Source organism: Colias croceus, chromosome 6, assembly GCF_905220415.1.
Source record: "Colias croceus chromosome 6, ilColCroc2.1".
NCBI lineage: Eukaryota > Metazoa > Arthropoda > Insecta > Lepidoptera > Pieridae > Colias > Colias croceus.
Window position 1 is genome coordinate 1,833,409 of NC_059542.1, and position 13,270 is coordinate 1,846,678.

At 31.8% G+C, this 13,270-nt stretch overlaps 1 protein-coding gene across 2 annotated transcripts in view; it reads right to left on the bottom strand.

Annotated features, from left to right (window-relative positions):
• LOC123692791 (glutamate synthase [NADH], amyloplastic) overlaps nt 1-12,794 on the bottom strand; it is a 63,199-nt gene extending 50,405 nt beyond the window's left edge. For both annotated transcript variants that reach the window (XM_045637584.1, XM_045637583.1), the window contains exons 1-3: nt 12,598-12,794; nt 9,640-9,749; nt 8,936-9,066 (exon numbers count right to left, since the gene is read on the bottom strand). In XM_045637584.1, coding sequence (XP_045493540.1) covers nt 8,936-9,066; nt 9,640-9,747 — 239 coding nt within the window. In that variant the 5' untranslated portion in view covers nt 9,748-9,749; nt 12,598-12,794. The remainder of the gene's footprint in view (nt 1-8,935; nt 9,067-9,639; nt 9,750-12,597) is intronic.
• Nucleotides 12,795-13,270: the final 476 nt, after the last annotated feature.

The following is a 13,270-nucleotide window of genomic DNA, read 5'->3' on the forward strand; positions in this document are numbered from 1 at the left end:
GGTAACAACATACAAATTTCATCAGGATTATTAAAGCAACATCGTTTAATTAATTAGTGGCGCCAATTATCGCGACACGATATTTGTAGATGTTACCTACATGTAGGTATATTAGATTAGGTATTTTTCCGATTAGAAGATTAGAGTAGAAATAAGCAGACAGACGGTAATAACCTTCCCGCAAAAATAATCTTATCTAACGAATTCATATTTTAATGACAAATATGACATTAATCCATTTATCAGTTTAACTTCGGAATATCGTGAGAACAGATAGTAATCTATATTATACTTTTACGTATTGTAATGTCTGCAATAATTGTATAATGTATTGATTACACTTACGATGAGTTTGTATTGCCTTTCTGAATAACGTATTCGCATATTTTGAGTTCGTTGAGTACAAAAAATACGGTAACTTAAAATATTGTTGTAGGTATTTTGACACCCAAAAATGGTTATAATAGACTACCCAACCACTAATGCTTGTATACCCCATATTGGAATAAAATTCGGAAGCAAGGAATCATTTACCTCGACTAGGTGGACACACTTTACGAGATAATAAAACCAGGCTTTGGTTTCATTAACCTACATCACATGTCGGTCGCGACATTTGCCTTATCTACTTACACAGATTATAATGATTTCTCGTCTTATTGACAGATATTTTCCGTATTATGTACAAAAGTACTTACGGTTACCGTTTACGGATACCTACATACCTATAATATGAAATATAAACAGATTAGTGTTACACGTTTAAGATATTAACGCAACAATGGAATGGAAACACCCTACATTAGACAACTGTTAGATGTATACCATTTATGGTACTTATGTACTATTAAATAAATGACAACTTCATTTAGTACATAAGTAGGTATAAACGGTATGCCTATTGCCATGTTAGAACTTTGTACAAAAGAAATCATAGTTGCAATAGATAAATTTAAATATGTTCCTAAATAATAGCAGAAGATATGTACCTACAAGGTCTATCTATTTACATTTGGAATGAAATGAAAAATATTTTGTATCTATGACCTAGAGTCTAGACTCTAAACCATGTAAAATACTATATCTTAATATTATACTTTTACTTAATAATAAATAAATAATACATTTCTCTGTATTTATTGTAGGTTTAACTTTTTATGTACATATTTATGATTAAATTACAATAATATACAAAGATGGCCTTGGGGGAGGTAATCACAAGCCATTAAAAGCATTATCAAGTCAATATACAATATAGATAAATATTTATGAGGAGATCTACAACAATTATTTAAGTATGATAAGATAAATTTACATGTGCGATGCATGTGCACCTTAGCAAGGAAGCAATATAAGTCTTCTACGTAAAAGTAAATAAAAATGTATATCTGGTTTTAATTGATGCTTCTATACATATATAGATCAAGCAATGTTCCATACTCGAAATTAGTGATGCAACGAATACGAATACGAATATTCGTATTCGCCGAATAGTAGACATTTACCGAATATTCGTATTCGGCGAATATAAGAATATTTAAAAACGAATATTTTTGTACGCAACTCTATTTACTACAGATTTAAAAATCGCGCGTAAAAATATGACATGTGTAGAGGCCCTTATCCGCAACGACCGACTGCTGATCCTTTTTTTCTTTTTTCAAATTCAAATTCAAATTATATTTATTTGCAAGAATGTAGTTACAAATTATAGATGTTTTAATTACAATATTATGTGGCTAATACATTCTACCCATTGATTGGGTGTGCAAATATTTAAAAAAAAAAGTTGATTAGTCTAATTATGCATTTTAATGTACACACAATTCAATTTTCACAATACGCGAACGCACTACGATTTACACGATTTCTTAAGAAAATAACGTACTAAAGACTTTTTTCAACGGCTGGAAACATCCAGACTGAAAAAAAAATCGCCTAAAACCAGAAAATCTATGAATTTTGTTTTTTAAATAAAAATTTGACTATTGTAAATTTTAATTATTAGAAGAGTTAACATTCATTAAATAAATAAGTCTTTTATTACTAAGGCGAAATATTCGTATTCGTATTCGTATTCGCCGAATAGTATATTGGATATTCGTATTCGTAAAAGTAGTATTCGTTGCATCACTACTCGAAATACACAAATACCTGAAAATAAAACGGTAATAAAACATCTCTTAACTTGCAGATTGAACCCACAAATCCTCAAGTTAAATATTCAATATCCAGATCCCACGCAATGCAATAGAAAAGAGCTAAAAACAAATATTGCTTAGGATGATAAAGGGCTCCTAGTCTATTCAACTTAGAGCTGGGTTGCATTATACGTAGGTACGTGCATTACGTATCTACTATTCATTCATTCATTCAATATTGCGTTTTACAAAGCTTAAACCCGAATTATTTACACAAACTGGAAATTATAAGGGCGATCGAAATTTCGTTCTACTTCAAGTCTTGAAAGTCGTTTTAAATTCATGTCACCTTTCGTGATGAAACAAAAACTTTCGATTACAATAAATACTAAATATATGTACTTATCAATTTTGTTGTTTTTCTGTATATCTAATCAATTATGTTATAATTAGCTAATGCTGTTATCCTTTTCCAAATATACGTTACTAGATACTTAGAACATATTGATGATAAATGTTCAATTAATTTTAATTAATGTATCACATTCGATTCTTGGCTGTGTTCCGACGCAATAAGTGGGAATTGAAACGCGGCTATGGGAATATTCTATCAAATTATAATTATTAAATTACTAGCGGTCCGCCCCGGCTTCGCCCGTGGTACTTGTTTACGTTTTCTCTACATAAGAACCATCCTCGTACTTCAAGGAATATAATAAAAAAAAGAATTATCGAAATCGGTTCAGCCGTTCTCGAGTTATGCGCTTATCAACACATTTTGCGATTCATTTTTATATATAAGAAGATGTAATAATTTAATTGACAATTATGACTTCTATCTTGAATTCCTTCAACAAAAAACTAAAAATCGCCTTCAAATTGTTAGAACTAACCACCCAGTCAAGTGTCCAAATTGAATTCGGTTAAAAAAGTATTCCTTCATAGTAAGCCGTTCTCACGTAAATTCGTAAATCTAGTGAGACTAAAATGCATATAAAAAAATAATTTATTGCATTCATACTTTGACATATTCTGCATATTAAAAAGACACGGCAAACTACAAAACGGCTTACACAATCAGTTTATCGACCGAACGTTGCTAAAAAGCTTTTTTCTTATCGTTTACATTTTTCCTTCCTGCTAAATTATTGTATATTATCTTTACATTGTCTGTGGTGTCATTTAACACGATCTTATGAATGCTTACCTTGAACGGTAGTAATTAGTAACATGGCGTCGTAGCCACATAATATCGGTTTTCAATACTTACGTTTTCAAGTTCAGTGTAATAATAGATGTTCTATTGAACGTTATATTCGATATGTGAATTGATTTCAATAATATTATTAAGGACTAGCTTCCCGCCTGCGGCTTCGCCCGCGTTTTCAAAGAAAATCCCGCATAGTTCCCGTTCCCGTGGGATTTCCGGGATAAAACCTAGCCTATATTACTCGTGGATAATGTAGCTTTCGAATGGTGAAAGAATTTTTAAAATCGGTCCAGTAGTTTATGAGCCTATTCATTACAATCAAACAAACAAACAAAATTATCCTCTTTATAATATTAGTGTAGATAAATTAAACCAGTCTCTTGGAACTCACAATTTTTAATTAAAAGTATTAATCTGGTTCAAACTTTATCGTAAATCTTGAATGTGTTTGTTTTTTCAATAAAGCAATAGGATGAAAATCTTTCCAAGTTAATACTTTCTATTATTTAATAAAATAAATAGGAATTACAAGTAAATGTTCATAAAAAAACGGAACAAGTAATAAAATTAAATAGTTTGGAAAATCCAAAAGTGCACGCCTCATAATCTCATCCTTTACAATAAAATTGATTATTTATAAAGAGTACACTATAAATATAAAAAAGAAATAAAATAAAACAGTTGGAAAAGTAAAGAAAGCGGTACCGTAATAATTGAGCTATTTTTCTTGTGGCCCCACCTAGATGTGAAACTGCGCAGGTTTAAGGGACTGACTACCAACTTATTTTTTTTAACCTTGGCTTATAGTATAAAGAATCGAGTTTATAATGGTGAATTTTGAGTACACTATAAATATAAAAAAATAAAATAAAGAATATATATAGATATACTAAAATTATGGAGAACAGTCGATATTTGTTTTTTGTTTATTTAATAACAATTAAACCACATCGAATCAGACCCTGAAAAATGAAAGGGTTCTATTCCTGAGCATACTCAAGCGTAAGAGAAAAAAAAAAGACTCGATTAGTAAAGTATTTCGGTCGCTATCGTGTTAACAAGAAAATCCTCCGCACATACAGACACACGGACGTCCAAGACAGAACTTTTTTAAACTGTTTTTTAACTAAACTCGGCGTCACAAAAATCGCACCTCTTCGAAAATAAGTTTCAAGCATGTCCCGCCAGCAACGAATACATTAAACCCAATCAATATTGGTATCTATTGAAAGTATATTTAACGACCTTTAAATTAACAACAGATAGAATTCCTAAACACAGCAGATCTCATTAGCACTAACGTTAAAAAAAATGTTGTCAAAATACGCATTACAACGGTCACTAATTACACCGCTAGGGGGGGTAACACTAGGTTTTAAGTTGTTTATAAGGACTTTGTTGTAATTTTTGCTGATAAAATAAAATTTAACTTTTTAATCATTTGTATTAGCTTGGTTTTTTTTTATTCCCTGATAAACTAAAAACCAAATCTATTGATTTATTCTGAAATTTAAATAAATTGCCTTTCCAATGATACCTTATAGTCATATGTCTACCATTGATTAATAGGGTTAAAATGACTTCGAAGGAAATTCTTATAGAGGTGCGATTTTTGTGACGCCGAGTGTAGTTTAAATAACAAAAATGACATCAAAAATATCATGAATGTTAAAAATAGTGTTTTTTCTTAATATGTGTGTGTATGTATTATCTTACAAGTGCAATGTATGATACATAAAGACATTTTAAGTTTGAAAAATCAGATGTTTTGCGCGAAGTGACAGTAGTACCCACCTCAACGCTTCGCTTATGAGGCGTGCAATAATAGGCAAAACATTACAAAAGTTAATTGGCATACAGGTGTTTGACCTGTTCGTGAATAGTTTTAAGATGAAATAAATTAAAATCAAGTTTTCCATACATTTTTATATATTTCTTGCGATACTAATAAGTAATAACACAGACTAATAATAATATAATGTCAACCGGGGCAAATGCAACTAAAAAATAAAAAGTTTCAAGTTTGATCAGTTGCAGTTATCTCATTTTATATTTGGTCATTTATTTGACCCATTTAGTGATTTTTGTATTTATTTAAGATTATTTTAAACCAATCAAGCAATACAGTAGTCTTATAAATAACTGGTAGTGAGAATATTTCCTAAAATTGGTAGAAAAAGTTACATTAACCCCAAGTCGGGGGTAAATGCAACTAACTGCCATAGCTCTTCTTCTATTTCATATAAAACAACGAATAAAGAATATATTTATGAGATTTCATGTTATTCATAGGATTTTGAACTGTATTACCGTGTAGCAAGCACTAGTTTTCAGAAAAAAACTTATTTTTCTGATTGTGGGGCAAATGCAACTATTTGTTAGAGAATTAGTGTGGGGAATGCAAAAAACTTATTCATCGATATTTTTTTATTATTCTGCGTGTGATTTGTGTCATACTATTGTGTATTAGGGAACTATTGCTACAATAACGTTGCGATCGTAGATGGCGCCGCATTACTATTTAGAGGAAAAACTCATGTACTTTGATTTACCACTTTAAATCTCAACAAAAAAAAATTACAGTGCCCCTACCTACTAAGTCAATTTTAGTCTTTGGTCAGAACAAATAATATTCTTTGTGTTAAGTACATAAATATTGTTTAAAACGTAAACCATACAAAATACGTTTATTAGTTAATCAACCGTTTACTAAAAATTACTTGAACAATCACAGAACTATCTTACCTATCGTTTTTAGTTATATTCTTTAATCACGCTGGTTTTATCTAATTTGAATTTTACTTACGAACCCGTCTCTGAGTATAATATCGAAGAAAAATTCGATGGTTCTTCTTAAATTAATCATAAAGAAAGTATATTTTGACTACCAAGAAGGATACATAATAAATTAAAAATATCGACACTGTCACATCACTAGTGTTTTTAGTTTCATACAAAAATATAAGGGGCTATTGCAACTAACCTCACAGTTGCAATAACCTCATAGTGAAATTTTCACGAGGCAAATGTAACTGCATCAATAACACAAAATAGAGTCAACTAACGCACTAAAATATTAATGAAATAAGCTTTACGGCTTGTGATAATCGTGGCCAATCAAAAACACCTGCAAAAAATCACTCCTAAAATATTTTTTTGTCTGCAAAACCCGACACCTGTTTTTACGCACACCCACTTCAAAATAGCGGTTTGAGACAATGGCCTCCCAAACAAATAGTTTTCATCGTAGTGGCACCATCTATTACTTGTAAGATTTATTAGTCGTTGAGTTATTGAATCATAGGTGGCGATATATTACAACAACTCTAATAAATTAGTTATGATAAGGAGTTGCCATAGCCCCATAGTTGCAATAGCCCCGGGTGACCTTACTATGTAATAACATTGAATAGAGAAATTGCAATTTGCAATAAATACCTACCTATGGTCAATAATTTTATGCACCAGGTACGAGTACAAATTTGTCCTTGAAAAACTATTTAAAAGACGAAGCTTACTATGAAGTAAATTACATGTGCACGACACGATAATTTCTGTAGGTATGCAAACGCCAAGTCTAGATCCTTTAGATAGAGTACAGTTGACAATAAAAGTTGATAAAACTACGCACGTAATATACTATGAGGCAACACATAACAGGGACTAAATCATATATATACTGAACTTATTAATATAACAATAAACATCTTAAATTTCCTATCTCTGTATGAGAACACGTTTTGTTATTTTAAATTGAATAAATTCCTACTGTCCTTACTCCTTATACATATATACAGTTTTTAAATGATAGAAAATTTTATATTCTGACTGTACTTCTAAAAAAATGAATAGTAGTTACCTATATCGGTGTGAATGATATCACATCATATTTAGCAATTAGCATCGTTATACTACAATCCGGATCAATCTTAAATATAATAAAAATAATGCAAATTTGTATACTTTTTATTATTTACACATAAATGTGTGAAGAAAGTAAGGATAAAAATAGGTCAATTTAATTACGGATTTTGATATTTTCTATCCTCGTTCAAAAATAGAGACGTAACTTGTACATGAATAACTAGAAATTTATTTCAATAATATATATCTCTACCTAATAGTTATGTAGCAATTAGAAAAATAAAAGGTTAAATATTCAAAGAGTCATTTGTTTATTGAATGTTTATCCAATATATTTAACGGTCTTATACAATGAATTTAAATATAGTTTCCCAAAGAAACTAATTTTGCAATATAAATATGCAAAATCGACCAATCACAGAACCCCTCGCAAACAGTCACGCGAAGAAAAAACAAATCAATGCCCCATATAGCCTGTAATTTCAGCGAATGAAAGTCAGTTAAATTGGTGACCCAATGCAACAAGTAGATAATAGATCTGAATAGGCCCTGATTGCGACCAACTACGCAGTTGACAGACTCCGTTTATTTATTATTAGTGTTTTATTATGCTATTTGTTTTCGCATACAGTTTCCTTTAATTCCGTAGAGATATCATTGTATGTTACATACATAATATGCATAGATTAGAGGTGTAACTACATCGTGTTAGTATGAATTTTAATTGAAAGTTGAAGGTTTATTTTCCGCATTATTATTTACTAACTAATGCTGTTTTGTTTCTTTCCATGACTACATAAAAAATTCCATTCAAAATGGCATTAATTTTAGAAAAAAAATCGTCCTTCAAAATGTGTTGTCAAAATTCTCAAACGGATTTAGGTTAAAAACATCTACGCCTAAGATACGCATATTGCTAAGGCTGCATAGCCGGTTTCTAATTTTATAATTATCGAACAATTGATAAGATAACACGAGATAAACGTAATTGAATAGAAAATTTCTATGCGATTATCCGAGTTAGAATATTTCGATCTTATTTAAATTTCATAGATTTTTCTTTCTTTTTTTCATAAACCAAGCATGTACAACGTTTTAAATGTGTTAACAATGCACTTTAATCCCTTGTCAATATATTCTTGAGACTGATGTAAAACTTGTGTAGGTATTGTGCTAAGTACTAAATTGTTCACAGCTATGCTCCAGTTACACGAGTAGCTATAGATTTCCTGTCAAGCCAGGGTTGGCAACTTGCCAAACAAATTCAGGGTCCAATCGGTTCTGGCATTGTGCCAAGTGTAACTTTTATTCGATTTATAAGTAAAGTTACATAACGTGACAAGATTGGTATTGATTTTGCTAACAGGAAAGGTCGGATAAGTTCAACGCCACCACAGCCAAGTCTGTGCTCGGAAGTTTGTTGTGTTTAAAATGGTTCGTTGTTGAATTTAGGATTAGATGATTCATATTGTTAATATGCGCTAGAGCTAATTTGTAAATAATGAAATAGAAAATCAATTTCCGTCTGTATAAAATCAAATTGGCTTTACTAGCCTATCCTAAACAAATACCTATTCTTAAAAAACTTCGTTTGAAATGGTGAAAAGAGTGTGTTCACTGTTGCGAGAAATCCAACAAATGTCTAGAGCCATCGCTTTATAGGTACATGGCAGATGTCGAGCGTTAATTATTTTATAACGCAAACGCAATAAAATCTTACCTCAGCTGAGCACAATAGAACTGATGCGGTATAGCAGTTAGAACACCAGCGCCATCGCCGGTGTCATTGTCACACGCGCAGGCGCCGCGGTGCTCCATACGTTTTGCAAGGACTTCGGCATCGCGGACGATCTAAAGAAAATCATTTAAGATTATACCAGAACTAGCCAAGTACTATAACCATAATATTTTATTCATTGTTTGTTACTTGTTGAAGAGAAGCTTGCTTATGGGAAGGGAATTTTTAAAATCAGTCCAGATTTGAGTTCATTCGTTACATACAAATCTTTCCTTATAATATTGGCGTAGATAGGTATAACTCATAAGTAGCAATCAATATAATAGTGCTAAATAGATTCAGAATACGTTAAATGGAAGGAAAACGGAGTTGGGGAAAACGAACAATAATCCTAATAGAATTAAAGTGATGCAGATTGCATTTTTAAAAACACAGACCAATAATATAACTATACGCAAAGGTAAATAAAACCACAGATAATATAATACTATGCTATAAAATTAAGTTAACTAGGCGACACACAAACCAGCTGATTATTCTCGTTGTTTTAAAATGTCTATGTGGATTCTAAAATTGTCTAACAAGACACAGTTTTCAGAACCAGGTCATTAGTGCAGAGTGCTATAGATACCTATAGATTTACAATCATGAAATTTACATCTTTCTAGTTTATTCGTAAAACTTACTTTATGAGTACGTTTTCCGTCGATAGCAACAACAAAACCAACTCCGCAGGCCTCGTGCTCGTTCTGAGGGTCGTACAAGCCTTGCTTGGGCGGCCCTTCCCACTCCATACCTATGGAAGATATTTTGTCAATTTTACTAGAAACTTCTACTTCAAAAACATAAATTTCACACGAATACACGAATTGTTTATCCAAAAATTGCTAAATAATCAAAGTCCTGGTTATAAAGTAATTGGTATTTCTCAATGCTATGAGGAAAATATAATTCCTGTTAACTATTGAAATATCAGCCATAACAACCGGGTATTTGAACTTTTCATTGAATTTCTTTCCCAAGGTCAATAGTTTCCCCTGGAACGTACCTACCTAATACGTTCCCTTAAAATTGCGTGGGCTGACGCAAGATCGATATCTAGAACCAACAAGATAAGGATCTAATTAATACCATTAACAACTGATAACGATATTTCTGTTCCACTCTTCTTCCTCATTAAAATATGCATTTTAGGTACGATTTATTACTTGTTACATACAAAATTAAATTTATTTATGTAGAGACGGGGAGATGCCAAAGTATGTTGTATAACATACCTAGTAAGTATTACGAGTTTCAACTTCCAAATAAGGTATAGTATGGTTTTCACCAGCTATGGAAAATGTTCTCGAAACTTCCACGGAATTTATACCTCATGAATATTACCTATGAGATGCGCAAGGAATATCTGTAGATACCTATTCACTTATTCAGCATTCAGAGTTATTTATAATAGAAATTCCTCACTCGAACAGATTATCTACACACGCAAAATATTTGTCTACTAGAAGACCATTACGATATTTAATTCGCAAATGTACGATGTCCCGATCTGGCTACCAATAACGATTAGTTAGGTATTATGTGTGGTGACTGTTAAATTATGAAGTACATGCAAGGGTATTTATGAACGGTATTTACCCACAAATTTATGTAATTATATAAAAATTGTTTTATTTTTGAACGCAGAACGCAAATTGTTTCAACCTTCAAAGATCATTGAAGACTTGTACTAAATCAATTTTCTTAACACTAATAACTTGGGTATATAGATTTTGGGTTTAAAAATGTATGGCGTCTTAATACCTCAAGGCATATTTCACCTTGCCCTAGAATAGTAATGATAGTTCAATAACAAGACCAAATTGCGCAACATTTGTAACTTGATGTTGTTGACTACAGACGCCGCCCAGACATAATACATAGGTACTGATAATGATAAACCATCTGTAAAAATGATAAACATTTTAATGCTTAAGGCTTTGTATCCCGTTCAGTAAGAATGTGAATAATGTATTAAATGAAATAAGTATAAAACCTCTAAATGAATGAATGGAAAGTTCTACATGGTATAGTGCCCAGCAAACTTCTTGGCCAAAAAGTAGCGTGGAGGGGGAAGCTTGCACATTAAAAAATGTACTTGTTGCGCAAACTTCCGCCACCACACTACTTTTTGGCCAAGAAGTATGCCGGGCGCTATACACACATATTTTCATATTGCAAAAATTAAATACATAATATGAATAAAAAGTTATTTATGGCACTCAAATAGTTAGTTACAGATCTTAATCACTATAAGTGATCTCTGGCAGCTCTACATCTGTACCTAGTGTTAATTTTATCTCATGTCAAGCCAGGAGCATAATTTTATAATTGATACTAACTTGCTAGAATTCAGCCCAATTGATTTTTTAAGATCGGAACAAACATTTTAAATTTAACAAATAAAAACAAAAGAACAGCTGATAATTTATTTTACTCATTTTTGTTTTATTCCATTTCTGGTGGTTAGATGAGGATAATTATAAAATTCAATAAAATTAAAAACCTAAAAAACCAGGGCAAGTGGCCAGGGTCCCGAAAGAATTCTAATCAATACCCGCGGCCCCATCATTAAAGCGGCTCGACGGAACACAGTGGGGTTTTAGTCGATAAGAATCCGACATAACCCACGGCTCCTTCCCCGGGGGCCGTGGGTATCTTTGGAAGATTTCCCCACTATAAAAAAAGGCCAAGTGGCCAGTAACTGGTAAATGAATATTTCAGCTGAGCATGTAATGTATGAGTGCCATCTCCAGTCTGTCGACACAAATATTAAAAACTTTACCTGTTTTAACACAAAAAGACAGGGTTTAACATTAAGCGCGGGTTCTCTTTAATCTGGCTTTCGAAGATCCCTGGCAAGACTTTACCACAAAATAATCTAAACATATTATAGCAATTTAAATATTGTTTCAATGTACTGTCTCTGACCGAAGGATTTTTTCTAATAGAGTTCTATTTAATATTTATAATACATTTTTTTATTATTAGAACGTAGTATAAAAAAGAAAATACATATTTACTGTTTAATAAAAAAAATATTTTAATCTAATTTTGTTTCACATTGCCTTGAATGAAAAGTTAAAAAATCTGATCAGAAGAGCTATTAAATAATTGTTCAAATTTTATTTGTAGAACTTATCTATTTAAAAAAGTATATTTTATAACAAGTTGAATACTAGTAACAAAATAGTAGCTGGTAAGATAGATACATTTTTAATGTAACCTAGTAGAATTTTGACCCATTTTCATTTTCTAAATACACTAAGCAGCAAATAGCAACACAATATTAGCTAAATGCGCGGAACTAATGGCATGCCAATCTATACTAAACTTAATAAATAACAATCACAGACCAGAGAATTAGATCTCTGAAGACTGACGTAAGAGAATCGTTAATTACACAATAAAAATTTATGGGATCGATTCTCAACGATTGGAATTCAATTGTTTTTTATTGTTTTCATTATATATTGACAATTTCATACTTTCACCACGTATGCAGTTCACACGTGGACGAAATACTGAGAAAAGACCTAAACCGGCGCTCCAGCGCTTTCATATAGGTTTCATAGATGCACTGTTAAAATATATTATCTTACCTCGAAAATAAGTTCGATTAATTTAAAAAACTATGCACGGTTCCGGCACTTAGTTTGGTTTGCACTTTCACAGATCGAGTCTGTAAAAAATGAAAATGTAGAAGCAATAAATTGCAAGATATCTAGAACGCAAAAAAGCCGGCGAGCAGTTATAGTGACCCCTACAGTCGACTACAACGGCCGGTGTTGCGCGATTGACTGATCACTGATGACTGATGAGCGATGAGTGATGACTGATGAGTGAAGAACTGATTACTTGATGAGCATTGAGCAGTGAAGTGAGCAACTTGTCAGCAATGAGCTGCTCTGGGAGAATGGGAGATCACTGAATGGCGACTTGGGATTTTGGGAATGAATAAAAAACACTATAGTAATTCGATTGTGAGCATAGAGCACGCGCCGCGAAATAAGTCTCGTAGACACGGCGCTGTCATCGCCCAAAATAAGAGGAAAATTTACGAGAAAAAGCTCTGAGAGAAAAAGGGTTATAGATTTGCGTTGAGTAGGTATATATGTTAATGTATTTGTTTTTTGTATGAATATCGTATAATTTATAAAGTTACTGTAGTAGGTAATATTATAAAGGTTTTTTATCAGATAAACTTTTCTAGCACCCCTAAGTCACATTTGTAAAGGGGCAACTCATGTCCTTTTTCTGCAATATTAAGTCAAA